This window comes from Microcaecilia unicolor, chromosome 6 (genome assembly GCF_901765095.1).
Source record: "Microcaecilia unicolor chromosome 6, aMicUni1.1, whole genome shotgun sequence".
NCBI classification, from domain to species: Eukaryota; Metazoa; Chordata; class Amphibia; order Gymnophiona; family Siphonopidae; genus Microcaecilia; species Microcaecilia unicolor.
The window spans coordinates 286,247,447-286,267,706 of NC_044036.1; the positions used below are offsets into that span (position 1 = coordinate 286,247,447).

At 44.0% G+C, this 20,260-nt stretch overlaps 1 protein-coding gene across 3 annotated transcripts in view; it reads right to left on the reverse strand.

Annotated features, from left to right (window-relative positions):
• Positions 1-1,477: 1,477 nt before the first annotated feature.
• The window catches only part of ADAMTS13 (ADAM metallopeptidase with thrombospondin type 1 motif 13), a 57,002-nt gene continuing 38,219 nt past the window's right edge, over positions 1,478-20,260 (reverse strand). For 2 of the 3 annotated variants that reach the window (XM_030207709.1, XM_030207707.1), the window contains 8 exons: positions 19,511-19,690; positions 13,913-14,098; positions 13,113-13,317; positions 10,893-11,232; positions 10,541-10,687; positions 8,938-9,114; positions 5,188-5,372; positions 1,478-3,812 (listed from right to left, as the gene is read on the reverse strand). In XM_030207709.1, the coding sequence (XP_030063569.1) occupies positions 3,636-3,812; positions 5,188-5,372; positions 8,938-9,114; positions 10,541-10,687; positions 10,893-11,232; positions 13,113-13,317; positions 13,913-14,098; positions 19,511-19,690 (1,597 nt within the window). In that variant the 3' untranslated portion in view covers positions 1,478-3,635. The remainder of the gene's footprint in view (positions 3,813-5,187; positions 5,373-8,937; positions 9,115-10,540; positions 10,688-10,892; positions 11,233-13,112; positions 13,318-13,912; positions 14,099-19,510; positions 19,691-20,260) is intronic. The other variant, XM_030207708.1, reaches the window with a different exon arrangement.

The following is a 20,260-nucleotide window of genomic DNA, read 5'->3' on the forward strand; positions in this document are numbered from 1 at the left end:
GGGCAGGGGAGAGAGGCGGCCTTGGGGGGGGTGTGGAGCGATACATAGGCATTATGGTATTTTTGGTCTTATTCACCATCCCTTTCCTAATAATTCCCCATCTGTTTCCTGCTGGAAGCAGAAGAAGGTGCAGCTTAGTAGTGGGCTTTGGGTTCACCTCTGAAATTTCTGATCTGGACCCAGTCATGTCTAACACATACTCTGGAAGATGCATATTCCAAATCTGACATATTTTAATCACATAATAGAAGGTACAATTATTTTTTTCTACCTTTTGATGTCTGGTCATTTTATTTTTCTAATCATGTTGGTCCCAGTCTCTGGTTTCTGCTTTCCTCTTTCTTCTCTTAATTCTTTTGCATCAGGGTCCGTTTTTACTGTTTCAAATGGATCCAGGAAGACACATTTTGACCAGTATTGATAGAGTTGTTAGGTTTGCACCAACTGGTTCCTAATGCCCCTGACGCAGCCTGTACCCTTGGCAAAACATGGCCACATCAGGCATCTGTTTGTGAACCCTGGGAACATCAATACTATTCATTAAAGACTGTATTTTCTTCAACAAGGTCTGCTTCTTTTCTTTGTTCCATGGTGGATATTGTAGACCGATTGTCTTCTTGATTCATTACCTAAATACAACAGTTACATGTGCAGGTAACACTACTCTGTATGTTGCCCAAGCTCCTCCCCTGTGAACGCACCTCAAACAGTTGTGTGCCATGCCATTTGAGTGTGTAATTACAGAATACCGATCAGTTTTGATTTACACGTAAAAGTGTACATTACCTGCATGGATGGCAAAATTCTATACATTTGCACACACAATCAGTGTGTAAATGTAAGCAACCTATAAGGAATGAGGAAGTATACCTATAGATTATACATATAAGCACTGAATAGTGGGAGAAAGCCAGGCCCGGCGCAAAAAATGTTAAGGGCCCTGCTGCCCCAGCTCCTCCCCCCCTGGTCCTCTACTTGCCTAGAGTCCTTGGCAGGCAACAGCAATCAAGAGAGACTACTCTGACAGTGACGGGTCCTTCTTCCTGTCGCATCCCACCTCCTGTGAAGTAACTTCCTGTTACAGCAGAGGTGGGATGCAGTGGAAAGAAGGATCCATGGCTGGCAGAGAAGTCTCTGTTGATCGCTGCTGCCTGCCTTTCAATGACTCCAGGCAAGTAGAGGATGGTGGGTGGGGGGGAGGTTGGAAGGATGGGAAAGACGCTGGATCTCACCTGGGATGCTGGTGCTAGGCCCCCTTGGAGGCTAGGCATGGGGGAATCTTGCCCCCTATCCCCCCTCTCAGTGGCCCTGCATTGCAATAGTCTAGTCAGGATGTGAAAAGCAAAAGAATGAGGGAATGGAAGGTATCATGACTGACACATCACCTAGCTGAGCATAGCTGCATTTCTCTAACAACTCACCAAAAACAGGTTCCATTTATTTTAAACATATTTCTAATTGTTGACTTTTGTAATGGTCATGGTTTTTATATACATTTTGTTGGTCTTTCAATAATTTCAGTGACTACACAGTTACAGCTACACAATTGTCACATTTTTATTAGATAAATACATCTGGTGTGCTTCTCTGATTATGTTTGTATACAAACTGTGTCACTCTCTGTGAGCACTTGAAGTTGCCTATGGATTTGTATTTTATGAATGATTTTATGTATTCTACCTTGAGCCTATTGGCAAAATATGCAACAAATGGAATAAAGACACTTGCAATATTTAGGACTGTGCTGGTACTGTAAAATTATTCAGTATTTGTATTTGTTGAAAAGACTTTTTGAGTGGTACAAAACAGACTAATAGAGGAAAACATGGAAAGAATTTTAAGAAAATATCACTACAGCTCATTATAAATGCCAGGACTGATTATGTGTTCTTGCAAATTCTGTCTGTGCCAAAATCCATGAGCAGAAAGCCAGCATCTTGGATAGCTGATTTCATGTTATCTTAGATCCAGAAAGCTGGGAGGTTTCTTACAATAAAGTCAGCTGCTTCTATGGGTTGTTCAGGAACTCAGCCCCCACCTTCGCCACACAGTAAGACAGTAATAGAGTAGACAAGGGAAGATACAGACCAATTCACCCATTTACAATGCCCAGTTATTCCTGTCTACACTAGGAGGATATAGAAGCTTGACCACTTATAGGACTCACTTTTCATCCAAGTCAGTTTTTGTGGTCTTCCTCTTTGGTTTCTCTACCATCCCATTCCTGAACCATCATCCAGCTTCCTACCTCCAGGGCCAGTGATAGAGGGGATCAATTTTGATGTGTCCCTATGTGATAATTCCTAAGCCTTCCTAACACTGAAGGAGATAGAACTTGCTGGTGGGCTTTGGGCAGCCTCTCCTAAATTTCTGCCCTGGCCCTAGCATATCTAACACTGGTCCCTTGTACCTCCACCCTTCCATAAACCTTTACATTAATGCAAGTAGTGATCAAATCTTGCGAGGCTGTTCCTTGAACTGCTGGCCATCTAGGTCTTGTAATTTTGTAGGAGTTATAGCCCGCTGCTTCCAACCAGTTACCCTGTGGCCTGTAATTTCACTATGTCATAGTCTCAAGGGACTGAGTGAAGGTAGATTGCTTACATTATGCAAAGCTTCATACCTTCTACCACTGTCCTCTATGCCTGTCACAGAACCGGTTTGCACTACCTGTTCTGTTAGATTATTCCTGGCATCCAGCACTTTCTCAGCCCTGCACAGATGCCAATGAAGAAGAAGAACATTTAAACAATGGATTCACTCTTTCTAGAGATGATCCATCTCACCAAAACTAAGAGTTTCTAACAATACAGCTACAATCTGTTGTAACAGAGGTGATGCACAGGACTTTGAGGGGAGGGAATATATGTGACCAGAAAAGGGTGTTACCCCTACCCCCACAGCCCATAGTAGACTTTTTTTCAAATCCAAAATTCTCAAATGGGTGTTCTAGAGATTACGGTAATAGTGTGGGGACCAGTGGACCTAAGTTCAGATCCTAGGCTTACCGCTAACACTTGCTGTGATCTTGAAAAGTCACTCTATCTCACACTGCTTTTGGTACACACTTAGGGGTCTGCTTACTAAGCTGCGCTAGCAGCTTCCGCGCGGCATTGCCGACACAGTCCGTTCAAAGTGAACGGGCTGTGTCGGCACTAGCGCACAGTCAGCAGCGCTAGCAGCTTAGTAAACCCTAGCGTTAGATTGTAAGCAGCTTTCTGGGCTACGAACTGTGATTTGTTGTAAAGGGCCTTGCTTTAGACACTGTGTAAATATCATATAATAACAGTCCTAACAGTTGTAATGGCAATATTGCTCCTGCTCTCTCCCATTTGTCCATGCGCAGAAATATGTTGTACTCCCTTTCATTCTAGAGGTGGCTGTGCCTCTGTTTCTGAAAAATTATTATATTACTCAGCAGGCTCTTCGTAACGTTCAGTCTCAGGCCCAAGTGGATGGCTACAGTTGGCCTTACAAGCTGCACAGAGTAGGAATGGCCACATGGTGTCACCAATGGATTATGTGTAACTTCTGCTTGGTGAGCTGGCAGTGAAAGGACTGTGAGTGGAATACTCTTTCACCAGGCAGCGTGAACTGTGTCACATAGAACTTTCCACAGTTGAGCCTAAGGAACATCACCCCAGCTGAGCATTGTTCCTGGGCTTGGTGACCCAGTACTGAGCCCTGAAACTAATGCGATCTTGCGAGAAATCTCCATGAAACTCCAGCTCTGCCCGGCTTCCTGTTGCTTCCCAGTAGAATAAATTGTTCCCATGAAAGGCAGTGGTTTTTAAGGTACGCATGTCACGTATCTGATGGGAAAAGAACACAATGAGGTGGAATGAGAGGGTGCATGTCATAGTGTGAGTGGTCTGTCCATGCCATCATCCCCTCCATCACCAGACATCTTCTCACTTCACTATCACCCCCATCACCAGGCATTTTCCCACATCACAACCCCAACTTTGGAAAATGCATTGTATATTTCTTGTCCAGGTTGCAAACATCACAGACATAAAACTAATTACAAATGATGAAGAAGAAATGAGGGAAAGAACGATCCTGTAAGAGAAATCCACTCTTTAAGCATTTTAGTTAAAATAAATAATTTGGAATTTTAGCTCACTTTTACAAACAATGTGTAAGACCATTTACAGCACTTTTATCAATGTTATGAGCGAGTAGGAGCCACAGGAACCTCATACCTACAGTCACTGGAGTGGAGGAATGGCCTAATGCTTAGTGTAGTGGGCTGAGATCCTGGCAAACCAAGTTCAAGCCCTACTGCAGCTCCTTGTGACTCTGGGCAAGTCATTTAACCCTCTATTGCCCCAGGTACAAAACTTAGATTGTGAGCCCACTAGGGACAGAGAAAGTACCTGCATATAATGTTGTTATGTGGGTGAATCTCTTCATAAAGGTAGTTAATAAATCCCAATAAATAAATTATGTGTGCACAGCACTACATGCACCTATTTTAGTGCTATAGAAATGATAAGTGTTAGTAGTTATTTTCCTTCAAGAGCCCACAAGGGCCCCACCCTTACAGTCACTTTCCTGTAGGAGCCACTAGGGATCCCACACCTGCAGAAACCAACAGGGGCCTGTAGGAGCCACCAGGGATCTTACACCTGCAGGAAGGGGCCTGTAGAAGCTAACAGTGACCCCAGACCTGCAGGAACCAACAGGGGCCTGTAGAAGCTACCAGGGACCCCATACCTGCAGGAACCAACAGGGGCCTCATGTCTGCAGTCGCTTTCCTGCAGGAGCTCATAAGAGTTGCATTCCTGTAGCCACTGAAAGGTCTTAGAAGCCTAATTTATACAACTCTAGCAGAAGTTCAAGTGGCATTTAAATGCCATTTTTTAGTGTTTGTGACTAGAAAGGTGGGTACAAAACTAAATAGAAAGAGAGTTCAAAATCTAAGAAAAAGTATGAAACAGATAGGAAGAATGATGGAAACAACAGGTTGAATGACTGAAAGCTGAAAGATGACAGAGGCAGGCAGACTCTGTACTCATCATTCTGAGTGCATGCCCTCTGGTTGCTTACACTTAAAATTTCCCCTTGAAGCCCTCCAGCTCAGGCTGTACTGCACACATTAAATTCCCTCTCTGAGCATAGCATTTAGCTTTCAGCCTCCCACATATCAGAGCATTCCTTGGATCCCACTTTCCACCCACTCACCAGAATATAATTGGGTTGAGTTTGGTTGACCTCTGTTTGCAGATCCATGTACAGGGCATGGATGTTGATATGATACTTAGGAGCCACGTCAATAAAGATTCGGCAAGTCAAGGAGCTGTCTGAATCCTGAGACCAGATAGGGTTCACTATCATCCCATGGAGTCTGAACAGCTGCACATCACAATCTACACACAAAGCAAAGCACCAGGAAATGTGCAAGAAAACCTCAAACCCCACTTCCCCTATCTCTCTCTCTCTCTCTCCCTCTCTATCTCAATGCACAGACACTGAAACACACTCCACCACTCATCTATACATATAGAGAGGCGCGCACTCACACACACACACACACACACACACACACAAAGAAACATGCTCCACTACCCCCACATACTGATATACACACACAGAGGCACACACTCTCTCACACACACACACATAGAAACACACTCCACTACTTCCAAATACTCATATACACACACATACAGAGGCACACTCACCCCCTCACACTCACACACATACACACACAGAAACAAACTCTACTATCCCCACATATAGACACACACACAGAGGAACACTCTCCCACCCCTGTACATATGCACATTAGGGTTACCATATTTTGTCCCCCAAAAAGGAGGACACATGCCCTGCCCCCACCACACACCCCGCCCTGGCCCATTTCACACCCACCCCGCCCCTTTCACGCCATCGCTCCGCCCCCTGTCACATTTCCCCTCCCCCTGTCACATACCCCGTCACCCCCTCTCCCCGTCACCCCCCTCCCCTTACCTTATTACTGCCCTGGTGGTCTAGTGACCTCTTCGGGGCAGGAAAGAGCCCCCTCTTTCTTCCCGCCTGGATTGCTGCCCTGCATGCATCCTTCCTGTTGATTTCAGCGCTGATTCAAAATTGCCACCGAGAGTTGAAGTCTCGCAAGGTCACTTCAACTCTCGTTGGCCATTCTGAATCGGCGCCGAGATCAGCAACAGGAAGGATGCATGCAGGGCAGCCCTCCGGGCAGGAAAGAGGGGGTTCTTTCATGCCCCAAAGGCGGAAGAGCAGGGGCGTAGCTACGGGTGGGCCCAGGCCCATCTAATCTTGGCTCAGGCCTGCCCACCCAAGCGCACCCACTGCAGCAGCCTTTTTCCACTGTGTGAGTCATCGCGGCAGACGGCACCCACTCAGCTGATCTCCAGAGTCCAGCCCAACTACCTTTCGGGCTTGCAGAGAGGCAGATTCGGGTCGGCACAGCACGCAGTGGCAGCGGCAGCGGCACTGAAATGCAGGTTGTGTCGCGATGCTCATTGTTCCATCCTACATGGTATGACGTGGCTGTGCATGGCGGCGTGCTCAGCCTCAGCTCAGTCTCGCTCTTGCTCCGCTCGCTCTTGGCATCAGGACAGGCTAAACAATAGCTGCACACAGTGCTCGATGTCGCTTACAGGGTTGAGCACTGAGCTAGTGTGAGCCTGGCCCTGGAAACGTGGGAAAAGTTCTTCGAGACGAGTTCCAAGCAGCTGCCAGCCCAGCCCAGCACTGCAGGTAATACATTTTTAAATGCTTTTGTTTTACATCATAATTTTAACATAGTGTAATTTTTTAAAAATTAAACTAGCTGGGGCCTGGGCACCATTAAAATTTATTGTTGTGGAATTTCTGGGTGGGGTAAGCACTTCAATATATATATATACATACATATATATATATATATATATATATATATATACAGTGGTGGAAATAAGTATTTGATCCCTTGCTGATTCTGTAAGTTTGCCCACTGACAAAGACATGAGCAGCCCATAATTGAAGGGTAGGTTATTGGTAACAGTGAGAGATAGCACATCACAAATTAAATCCGGAAAATCACATTGTGGAAAGTATATGAATTTATTTGCATTCTGCAGAGGGAAATAAGTATTTAATCCCTCTGGCAAACAAGACCTAATACTTGGTGGCAAAACCCTTGTTGGCAAGCACAGCGGTCAGACGTCTTCTGTAGTTGATGATGAGGTTTGCACACATGTCAGGAGGAATTTTGGTCCACTCCTCTTTGCAGATCATCTCTAAATCATTAAGAGTTCTGGGCTGTCGCTTGGCAACTCGCAGCTTCAGCTCCCTCCATAAGTTTTCAATGGGATTAAGGTCTGGTGACTGGCTAGGCCACTCCATGACCCTAATGTGCTTCTTCCTGAGCCACTCCTTTGTTGCCTTGGCTGTATGTTTTGGGTCATTGTCGTGCTGGAAGACCCAGCCACGACCCATTTTTAAGGCCCTGGCGGAGGGAAGGAGGTTGTCACTCAGAATTGTACGGTACATGGCCCCATCCATTCTCCCATTGATGCGGTGAAGTAGTCCTGTGCCCTTAGCAGAGAAACACCCCCAAAACATAACATTTCCACCTCCATGCTTGACAGTGGGGACGGTGTTCTTTGGGTCATAGGCAGCATTTCTCTTCCTCCAAACACGGCGAGTTGAGTTCATGCCAAAGAGCTCAATTTTTGTCTCATCTGACCACAGCACCTTCTCCCAATCACTCTCGGCATCATCCAGGTGTTCACTGGCAAACTTCAGACGGGCCGTCACATGTGCCTTCCGGAGCAGGGGGACCTTGCGGGCACTGCAGGATTGCAATCCGTTATGTCGTAATGTGTTACCAATGGTTTTCGTGGTGACAGTGGTCCCAGCTGCCTTGAGATCATTGACAAGTTCCCCCCTTGTAGTTGTAGGCTGATTTCTAACCTTCCTCATGATCAAGGATACCCCACGAGGTGAGATTTTGCGTGGAGCCCCAGATCTTTGTCGATTGACAGTCATTTTGTACTTCTTCCATTTTCTTACTATGGCACCAACAGTTGTCTCCTTCTCGCCCAGCGTCTTACTGATGGTTTTGTAGCCCATTCCAGCCTTGTGCAGGTGTATGATCTTGTCCCTGACATCCTTAGACAGCTCCTTGCTCTTGGCCATTTTGTAGAGGTTAGAGTCTGACTGATTCACTGAGTCTGTGGACAGGTGTCTTTCATACAGGTGACCATTGCCGACAGCTGTCTGTCATGCAGGTAACGAGTTGATTTGGAGCATCTACCTGGTCTGTAGGGGCCAGATCTCTTACTGGTTGGTGGGGGATCAAATACTTATTTCCCTCTGCAGAATGCAAATAAATTCATATACTTTCCACAATGTGATTTTCCGGATTTAATTTGTGATGTGCTATCTCTCACTGTTACCAATAACCTACCCTTCAATTATGGGCTGCTCATGTCTTTGTCAGTGGGCAAACTTACAAAATCAGCAAGGGATCAAATACTTATTTCCACCACTGTATATAGTGCACCACTGCGGAAGAGGTCACTAGACCATCAGGACAGTAGTAAGTAAGGGGAGGGGAGGCTAGCAATCTGCTCGTTTGTCCAGAAATCCAGACAAACGGGCAGATTGGCAAAACCCGCCCAGTTGCCCGGACATGTCCTCAAAAAGAGGACATGTCCTGGTAAATCCGGACATATGGTAACCCTAATGCACATACACAAACACACACACGCATATAAACACTCTCCCATGTCTGTACAAACACACACAAAATTACAATCCTCATCTGCCCTGCATTCACACACATTACTCCGCTATCTGTCTATGCAGCAGTGTCGTTCCTCTCTAGTTTGTCTGCTTTTGCCCCACAACCCCAATGCGATTCAGAATTACTGCTCCTCCCCTCTTACAGTATCCAAGTAATACCAGGCTCTGAGGACATACCTTGGTGATACTTGTCTATAGCTGCTTTGCTCCAGTACTGCAGTACCAGCCCATTCCCTGGCAGCAACTGCCGCTGTCTCACCATCAAAATGTTTTTCCTGGAGCTCAGGGTCTCCCCAGAAAGCTTTGTACATTTCTTTCGCCACATGGTCCGCCCATAAAATAGCACCAGCTCACCTAGAAAGGTGAAGGAAGATTAGTGAGACAGAAAACGCCAAGCTCTGGACAGCAGTGACAAATGGCAGTCCCCATTATCACCTGTGGCAATGTTCAGAGATGGTGTGGAGCAATTTCTACAGAAGGCAGAAATCATCTTTTACATGTCATGTGAAAAAATGTAGAACATAATGTTAAATAAAGATCATACAACCTATCCAATCCACCCGTCCACATCAACTGCTCAGCTCCGTACTTAGGAGCCAGCTCTTGGGTGCCAGTGGGTGCTGAGCAAGCTCCTTCACTGTCTCCAGGGAGAGGTACTTTGTGTTGTGTTTGGCACCCTCAGTCATTTTGAAATGTTGGTGCCTATGACTCTACAATCCCTTCCTTTCCTTCAGATATCTTCTGCATTGTCTTATGTTTTCTTGAATTCAGATACTGTTCTCATCTCCACTACCTCCACTGGGAGACTGCTCCATGCACCACCACCCTTTCTGTAAAGGAGCATTTCCTTAACTATTCCTGAGTCTGCCTCCTTTCACCCTCATTTTGTAACAGAATTTCTTTCAATTGAAAGAGTCCCTCTTCCTGTGTATTTATAACTTGCAGGTGTTTAAATGTCTCTGTCTTATCGCCCCTATCCCTCCTCTCATCCAGGGTATACATGTTTAGATATTTAAGACTGTCCCCATGTGTCTTATGGTGAAGACAGTTGAATATTTTAGTAGCTGCTCATTGAACCAGTTCCAATTAGTCTATATCCTTTCAAAGAAGTGACCAGAAGCTCCTGCACATCATCCACTGTTCATATGGCTTGGACCCTGCAATGAATTCCATTTTTTTCAGGACCAACATAATTACAAGAATCTAGTGCTAATGACAAGAAGGTACAAGAGGCCCCATTTGGAGTACTGCGTGCAGTTCTGGAGACCGCACCTACGGGAAGAAATAAGCAGGATGGAGTCAGTCCAGAGGGCGGCTACAAAATTAGTAAGCAGTCTTGAACTCAAAAATTATAGGGACAGGCTTATGAACCTCAACATGTATACGCTGAAAGAGAGGAGGGAGAGAGGAGACATGATAGAGACGTTTAAATATCTCAAGGGCATTTATGTTCAGGAAGAGAGCCTTTTTCAAATGAAGGAGAGCTCTGGAATGAGGGGGGCATATGACATAGTTAAGAGGGAATAGGCTTAGGAGTAACCTAAGGAAGTACTATTTCACAGAAAGGGTGGTGGAGGCGTGGAATGGCCTCCCAGTGGAGGTTGTAGAGTCGAGGACTGTTCCAGAATTTAAAAAGGCGTGGGATAAGCATGTGGGATCGCTTAGGAACAGGAAGAATTAGGGGTTACAGAGGATGGGCAGACTTGATGGGTCACATGGCCTTTATCTGCCCTCATGTTTCTATGTGAGCTCAAAGGTTCCTTCATTCACTAGAGCTCACCTGCGCTGCAGTTGAGTGAGCTGGACAACACTTTAACTGTGATGACCTCTCCCAGGGGACGCCCTATAGAAAAGGTACAGTCTTTGACCAGCAGGTCCATTGTGCTGATCACCCCAGTCGCATTAACCAAGAGCCTTCCACAGACACCTGTAAGGCAGAACCAAAAATAAGAACAAGTTGTGTTGGCGCAGGATGGTGTGGATAGAGAAGGAAGATGGGGGAGAGGAGCTTGAATTAAAATGAGCATTGAACCATGAGATGATTGAGCCACATGTATTCAGAATTACAGCCAATCCAGCAAGTTGTAGAGCTCATTATTTAATAAAAATAAATTATTTAATCAACTCGTAACTGCTATCTACGTTGCCTTCTTCATCATCAAGGGACGTGTCATGGCGCTGGTTTGCAGAAACAGGATCTGGATTCAGCAGAGGTCTATAGTGGGGTGTTTTGGGATGACTGCTTGTTGGTGAAGCTGTCCAGCTTGTGAAGGGAGTTGGCAGCTGTGGTGCTTGCAAGACAGACGTTCCATTCAGTGCTGTGTCTTGTTCGCAAGGGCCTGTGAAGCAACCACGCACTGTGAAAGGCTTTGGGGAGTGCATGCAGAAGATGGGGCTCACTGGCTGCCGTGTCCTGAGATTTATACAGAGATCTTGTCTGCTCTGAACCCCATGTCCACAGGACACTGAACACTGTAATGAAGAAGAAACCCAACATCTCAGATAAGGGTGATTTGACATATTAACATTGGAACACAAAATGTGTTAGCTGTTGGCACATATGAACCTCTCTACTTGCCAGTCACCTCAGTTTTCCCTGTCGACTGTGTCATCGCAGACCCTGTGCAATTTCCAAGCATCCTTACAGGTTTTTAAATACAAGGATTCTATGCACTAAGCAGTTTGCCCATAGATTTTAGTGCCTGATGCCCATAATCTCCAGGTTGAACAACAAATCGATACTCTCATGGTTTTGGAAATCACAACAATACCACTACAGTTTTTAATATAAAATACATTTTGGAAGCCAATTTCATTGCCCCTTCATTAATGTTAATATTACTAAAATACATCTATCCCCCTAAAATATACTAGATGGAGGAGGTGTTTTAGGTTGCCCCTTGCAGTTTATGGGGGCAATTTTGAAATGCCCACCTTGGTTCAATGTCTGCAACTACTTTCCAGGGATGTGCACAGGGAAAAAATTGGTTTCATTTTCAGTTTGTCTTTTTTTTTTTTTACCTGATTTTCAGACTCTTCAGTTTGAGTCACACTGAGTTTGAGCGTGACCATAAATTCAGCTTTTTTCAATGATTTCATTTTCTGGCCATGCACTCTTAGCATTAGCACATAGCCACTGAAAAGAAATGAACACAGGAGCCCTTACTGCTTCATATTTAGGAGGTGCTAAAGGCTCCCATGTTAAGTCAACGGTTTTCAGTCAGCATGTGCTAAAGCACATCCACGTCCATTTTCTGCCCCAACACACCCTCTCCCACAAAATTTTAAAAAATAAATACCGTGCGATTAACGTATGCAAATGGCAAAACTAACGCAAAATGCTTTGCTGCGTCCTGCATTAGGCCATTCTTCTCGCTTTAAGCGCACATTAGCATTTAAAGCAGTCTAGTAAAAGAGCCCCAAAATGTTTTAATGTGCTCAAATAAATTTTTGCGCACCAGTTCTTAGGCTAATACACATTAAATTGCTCTTGAAGGCACCAAGGGGTCCTTTTAGGAAGCTGCACTAAAAAGTGGCCTGTGTGGGTTTCCCCATTCGCTGAGGCCACTTTTAGCGCAGCTGTAAAATAGATGCATTTTCCATTTCTTCAATTAATGGCCACGTGCTAATTTCCCAATTAGCACGTGGCCATTAGCACAGGAGTCTTCACCGACACCTATTTACTAGGCGGTAAGGGCTCTTGTACTACCAATAAATGCTGGGCATGCCTACTCTCCACCTTCCAAACATGCGCACATCCCAAAACTATCGTGAGATGCCTGAGTGTGCCCCATAGTAATGCATTTTCCTGCATATTAAGCACGCATTTGTGCTTACCACAGCTTAGTAAAAGGGCCACAAAGGTACGTTAATGAATGCATACCCTTGGTGCCTGTATTTCTATGAGTATGAAGCACCCTGACATTTACACCTGCTTGTTGCGTGAGTGGATTTGTTCAGAAAAAAAACATTGAGCAGACTGGATGGACCTTACAGGTCTTTATCTGCCATCATCTAATATGTTAATCTAAATACAGCTAGAGTACATGTGTTGTTTCATGATGTATGTACTGTTAACCATATTGGGAATGGGACTTGATATACCAGCTTTCTGTTTGTAGCTGGGGCAATGGAGGGTTAAGTGACTTGCCCGGAGTCACAAGACACTGCAGTGGGAATTGAGCCCAGTTCCCAAGGCTCAAAGTCCACTGCACTAACCACTAAGCTACTCCTCCACTTCAGGAAAGCTCAGTTTCAGATGGCCAATTTACATGCACACATCATTGTTTACCCGCATAAATGCTTTGGAAATTGTTCTCTTCATGCATAGTACATACAGGTCTATGGGCTACCTCTGTCCATTTGCTGATGTCCCATCCATAGAAGCACCTGCTGACAATGCAGGGAATGGTGGACAGGGGCTTCTCTGCTGCTGGACAGAGCCCTATGTCCACTTCAGTTTCCACACCGCTTCGGAACTGTACACAAGCGATCTGCTGCTTGGCAATGCCATAACCACAAGCTAAGGAGCACTCACCAGTCTCTGTAACTGTCCACCTGGTCCCAGGACAGGAAAGGAGGAAATCAGTCAAGGGTACTCAAGATCTAAATCCACCCCCCCCCCCCCCCCCCCCCCCCCGCCCAACACACACACACACACCTCTCACACAGAATGACGTCTGAGTCTGCATCATGAAGCATATCGGAATGCTATTAAATTAGGAGGAATCAAACTTCTGATTTCCTATGGAAATTTTCCATTAAATGAATGTAATGTAATAGTATTCCGGAATGCCAATGTATTTCTTCTTGAGATACTCTGTGGATTGAAGACTGGCTAATTTTGCAGTGCACCCAGTCCTCGAGACTACTCAGCCAGTCTAACTTTCAGAATATCCACAATGAATATGCAGGAGAAAGATTTGCATGTACTGCCTCCATTGTATATAAATGTATCTCATACATATTAATGATAGATATCCTAAACTCCCAATTGATTGGGTGTGTCCTGAGGACTGGGTTGAGAACCACTGCACTAAAGGAATATTTTCTAATCTAAGTTGCACTATTGATTTTTTTCTTTTTCTTTTTTTGGTATAACATTCATAAGGTACCACAGCTGTCAGCAAATGGTCTGCCCCATCATTCTGACCTGGGAGGGCAGGGTTGCGCATTGCAAGATTCTTGTCCCTCAGGGGAAGGAAGGTCTTGGCACTCAGCGTCTGGTAAAATCTCCTCCTTCTTCTCCTGGTTCCCAGTGTTCCTGGCACAATACAAGATTCTCCGCATCACCCCGCCACCACAGCTCATGCTGCATGAGTCCGTCTTATAATGCCACCTATACTAAAGAACAAGATCCATCTCAGCCCAAGTACAACAGTTTGGCCCTTCCCAAACCAGGTACAGCACCCTGCCCTCTCCAGCTTCAGAACGCACCTATTCTAGTTCCATTTTGTTTTTTAATTATTTGCGTTTTATTCATCTTTGCAACCGCAATACAACATTGGTTCAAGGTCTTGTACAAGAACAAAGTCAATACAATTAATCCATTTTAAAGTACGTTAAACAGTTTGAAACCTATACTGCCCCCCCCCCCCCCCCCCCCCCAGGAAACAGAGATAGAGACAGATACCTACTAAAGACAAGCATGAAAAGGGGCAGGCTATCATCTTAGAGTATGGTCAAGCAGCAAAATTATTAAATAACATCAATCACTACAATACATCCATCCATCAGTTTCACCATACAATATTAGCTCATTTGTTTTCAAATTGCTGCTTGTGACCCTTCAGTGCCACAGCAATGTTTTCATATTTTCTCAGTTCTGCACATATCTAAAGCTATTGATTGATTGAAAGCCCTCCAGGATCCCTTCATACTCTTGCAAAGGCTATTTTTGTGGCTAGTTATAAGGATAACATCACTGAGAGAGAATGAAGATGCCATACCACCCCACTCTATAGTTGGATCTGACTCCATTTAGCCTTCCAAAAGGCTCTTTTGACATTTCCACCACAAATGTTCCTAACTACTCACTTTTTCATAGTTCCTCCAATAAAATCAAACTCTAGTATTGGGTCTGGGTTGAGCTTTGTTGGGGTGCTAGTACAACCTCAACATATATTGCAGCTGCTGATAATCGGGCACCATTGAGCAATGGCTGGAATAGCTATATATTTTTAATCAAAGGTCTGAACCAAGAGCTTTATGCAATCTTCCCAAGTCTTTTCATGTGTTTTTTCTTGTGGGGCTGCCATTACCAAAATAGCTTTATAAATTCAAGATACCAGTTTCTTATTGGAAGTGGATTTGAACAATATAACTTCCAATTCTTTTGGTTTCCTATCTAAATTAGAACAGACTCCCTTTCTGTGAAGAAGGCTTTGCAGATGAAATTTAATGTGGACAAATGCAAGGTGATGCATATTGGAAAGAATAATCTGAATCATATTTACCTGACGCTAGGTAAATATGATTCAGGTAAGCACTGGTGTTACAAAAATATAAAATATTTTTGTCGCACCGGAAATGGTGTGCACTGGGGGTGGGAAATACCACCGGGCTCCTGTGGTAGCCTGGTGGTAGTTCCAGACTGGCATGCACCAACTCTTTAGTAAAAGGACCCCTATGTGTTAGCCGGCTCTGAAAAAACAGATATTTATTTATTTATCTATTAGGATTTATTTACTGCCTTTTTGAAGGAATTCACTCAAAGCGGTGTATAGTAAGAATAAATCAAACATGAGCAATAGACAATTACAGCATTAAAAATATTCAAATAACAATATGAAGTATGGAATAGTATACTACTTACAATGTCAACACAATATGTAATAGAACATTTTAATTGACAGTGTAGGGTATAAGCAAAGATGGAACATATAGATAGGTAACAGCGTAAGTGGAGTTAGAAAATAAGGTGACTAATTTAAAGAAAGTTGCACATGAGGTCAGAGAGATGGTTAAATATTATCTCAGCTAGGTAGGAGTAGATAAGCATGTCCTACTGCAGTATGTGCAGCCCGTGTCACTCCTTGTGTATGTGAGTGAGACTAACAAGTTAGTTACTTTTTCCATTAAAGGCCTGGTTGAAGAGCCAAGCTTTAACCTGCTTCCTGAAGTACAGATAGTCTTGTGTTAAGCGGAGCCTTTCAAGGAGTACATTTCAGAGTGTGGGGGCTACTCCGGAAAAGGCTCGCTTGTCGGTATCACATTGTGTAATGTATTTTGGAGAGGGTGTGGTAGTGATAGTCCTTGAGAGGACCTTAGTGTCCTTGAAGGTGTGTAGAGGATTCTTCAGGTACTCGGGGCCAAGGCCTTGAAGATCAGACATAGAGATTTAAATTTAGCCCTGTATTGTACTGGTAGCCAATGAAGTTTTTGCAAAAATGGTGTGATGTGGTCACGTCGCTTGCAACCATCTTGCTGCAGCATTCTGAATCAATTGGAGCTGGTGCAGGCCCTTTGTAGAATGCCCACTGAAGTGGAGAAACCAAATCTGCTACAGAAGACCAATGTAGAAGCAAAGAATTAGCGTGATCAACAGGACTCTTCCAAAAAACTAAGGAGATGTGATGAGGAAGTAGTATCTTTATTCAATATTGAAAATGGACTCGACACAGCACTGTGTTTTGGCAAAGGACCTGCATCAGGAGTCTGTATATTGTATGGGGAAACTGTGATGATATTTAAATGAAGGTTGAACAGGAAACGAATCTCTGTGAGAATGGAGTTGTCCGAAGACGCCGAGCGCAAGTGGCAAAAAAAATACCATCACAGTTTTCTCATACAATATACAGACTTCCGATGCAGGCACTTTGCCAAAACACGGTGCCGTGTCGAGTCCATTTTCAATATTGAACAAAGATACTACTTCCTCATCATGTCTCCTTGGTTTTTTGGAAGAGTCCTGTTGATCACGCTACTTTTCTGCTTCTACGCTGGCCCTTTGTAGTCAGAACATTGTAGAGTGCATTACAATAATCCACTCTTGATGTTATCATGGCATGTACAACTGGGATAAGATTTACCTTCTCAATGTAAGCAGCGTAGATGTTGCAAATAGTAAACGCAGCTCTTGAAGGTTGCTTGGATTTGAGGAGTCAGAGTAACTGTTGATTCTAACTGTATTTGTGATTTGAGGGGGAGTTCGTACTTCCCAAAAGAGATTTTGAAGTCAGGTATGTATCCACTTGTGTTAGGGACCCAGAGAAACTCGGTTTTACTTGGGTTCAGGCAAAGTTTGTTTGGTTTAGCCCATTCTTGAATTGATGTTAAACAGGTAATCAGTTTATTCGGGGCTCAATGAGTCAGGTTCAATGAGTATGAGTAGCTGCACATCATCTGTGTAGATGTAGAACTGAGTATCCATTGACCAAATTAGCTCAACTAGTGGCTTGAGGTAGATATTGAACAGAATAGGTGACAGTATCGATCCTTGTGGTAGCTCGCAGGTCAGTGCCCATGGTGGCAATGAGTTGCTGCCAAACATTATGGATTGTTGCCTGTCTGATAGATAGCATTTAACTAGGCAAGTACTGTTCCATTGATACCTGTTTCTGTCAGTCGTGCTAGCATGATATCATGATCCAAAGTGTTAAAAACTGCTGAGAAATCTAGCAGTACTAACAACAAGGCGAATCCCCTGTCTTGGTTTCTGTGAAGATTAGCTAGTAGGGGTATGAGGACCGTTTCTGTTCCATAACTGGGTCTGAATCCAGATTGACATGAATCTAGCCAGTTTCTCTCTTCTAGCCAATCACTGAGTTGAACACAGACTGTTTGTTCTATAAGTTTCCCTAGAAATGAGATGTTGGATACTGGCTGGTAACTTTCAAGTTTGTCCTGGTCAAGGTTTTTCTTTAGCAAAGGGCGAACCACTGCCCTTTTTAATGCTGTTGGTAGTTGTTCATTAGAAAGAGAGGAGTTCACAGTTTTTGTGGCGTCTTCTATGAGGCCCATACTTGCCTGCTACATTATCTTTAATGGACAGGGGTCGAGGGAGCAGGTAGCTGGTCAAAGGTCTCTTAGGATTTTGTCAAGGTTCTCCTCTGTCATTGGGTTAAAAGTGTCCCATCTGTCTCTGTCAGAAGGGGGTGGGATTGCCTGTATATCCTGGCAGATATTCAATGCCAAAGCCTGGACAAGGCCCGGCATTGAGTACATGGGAATAATGCTGGTCAGTAAAATGCTGAGCACCACTGGCTGAATATTGACCTTCAGGTCTTTAGTTACTGTCGAAACCTTAAATAATTTATTTTGCGTTTCAGCTCTAAAGATAAAGAATTCCACATAGCAGGAAATGTGGCGTCAAAAGGCTTCTTTCACATCAAAACAAGCTTAGTAAATGTTGCAGATGGAAATTCAAACTTATTTCTATGAATAGTTCTTCTTGACCTTCCTGAAGAGGATCATATAGGGCAGGCTATGAACAAACAGTAATTTAAAAGCAAAGCATAAAATCTTAGGAGTAGAATGATATTCAGCTGGCAGAAATCAGAGGTTTTTGGCTGCCGCCAGCATTATCCCCTGATTCTGTAAAGGTCGCCAAAAATTGTGTGTACAAATTTAGGCATGATCCTGATTTGCTCATGCAATTTAATTGAATAACAAGCCAATTAGTGCCAACAATTAGCTTTTTAACAAACAATTATTGGCACCAATTAGATTTAATTGGAACCAATGTGCATAAAGTTAGATGCAGGATCTATGCCTAAACGTTCCCAAAAAGCGGGTGCAGAAATGTTAAGAGTCATGTGCACTTTAGGGCAGAACGGAGGCATGGCTTCAAGTTACATGCGTAATTACAGAATGTTGGTGCTCCGCAAGTAAATTTCAGGGTGGGCATTTGCACCACATTTTCGTTGGTACAAATGGCTGCACTTACATTTACGTGTGATTCTCCACTTAAGTGTGTATTCTATAAACCATGCCAAACTTTAGGTGCGGCTTATAGAATACTTCTTAAGTGTTTTTTCTTCTGCACCGATTTTTTAGGCGTCATTTATAGAATTTACCCCATGCCCAGATATTCCATGCCAGGCCATGTCCAGGCACAAGCATTGAATATCTAGGTGTATGCGGCCGACTATCTCTTATGTGATTGAGTGCGATACGCGTCACTTAACTGCCTAAGCAACACCGCATAAAGATATGACTGTGCTTTATGCGGTCCGATGCCTCTTAACTCGGATGGTTAAGTGTTGAATATCGGCACTTAACTGCATAAGTGCCAACTTCGTCCCTGGGAGCACCCACAAAATAGCCAGCTTTCACTTTACCGGTCTATGGTGATATTAGCGATACTAACCAGTTAAGTGCCACTGAATATCAGCTGATTGCCTCACACAGGTGATTTAAGCAGCCAGGAGCCTCTCCTGGTACTTAAATCACTTTGAATATTGACCCCTTAAATTCCACTCGCACTTCTACAAGCAACCAGTGCAGAGTCTTCAAAAGTGGTGTTGTACTATCAACGTTAGATTTCCTTAAAATTATCCTTGCTATTGTATTTTGAAGAAGTTGCAGTCTGGCTGTGAGGGTTTTTGAATTACCCAAATAAAAAGAGTTCCAATAGTCCAAGCCCATTAAAATAAAAGCAGACAGCTAAGAGAGTGCATACTGACAGGAAGCTCCAACACTGACCTGATTCTTGGTTATTAACAGGACAATGAAAAAGAAAAGGAGTTTGTAGGACGGGAAACCTCCGGCATTTCTTTACTCAAGTCACTCCTTCCAAAATGGACATTACCTTGCAGGGCAGGGTTCAGCACCACAGGTCTTACTGGATTCTGGCCTGGGGATCTGGTTGCATTTTGACTGGGGGAGAGGAAGGGTCAATCCCCTGTCCTTCCTCACACAGTGGACAGCTAGCGGGATCACCCCTCCTCCGCAGGTCACAGTACAAGGAGTCAGCTCCTTAACCTCCCAACTGCAGAAACAAAAGCATTAAACAGAAGGCACCTCACAACAAGATGAAGGAGTCACAAACTAAAATTTCACTGCAGTACAAAGACAAAACCAGCACTAAATCCCAGCCTCTGCTACCACAATACCTTGTGTCTGTGCAGGGCAATGATGATATGCACATGTACAATGCAGTCAACAATGGCTTTGGGTGTGTCAACGCAAAGCACTCTGCTATGCCCTGCCCTCCATTGGCTGCTTAAGGTTTTTCTATCACCTTGAAATTAATGTACAATTAACTATTCTCTAAAAATAACTGACTACAGATTTGCAGTCTGTGTCCTGCAAATGGAAAAAAACAGATAATGATTTGGCAACTCCAGTAGCTGGGAACTAAGGCCAGTGCTGGGCAGACTCTATGGTCTGTGTCCCACAAATGACAAAAGACAGATGAAGATCAAGTCTGCGTACTGTATATCTCTTTATCATGTGCTATGAGAGAGGGTGCTTTACATCTCAAGGGGGAGGAGATGATATCTTAATGTTGAAATTAGCAAGTTAATACCATTAGCAAAACTTTTGGTTTTATCATATA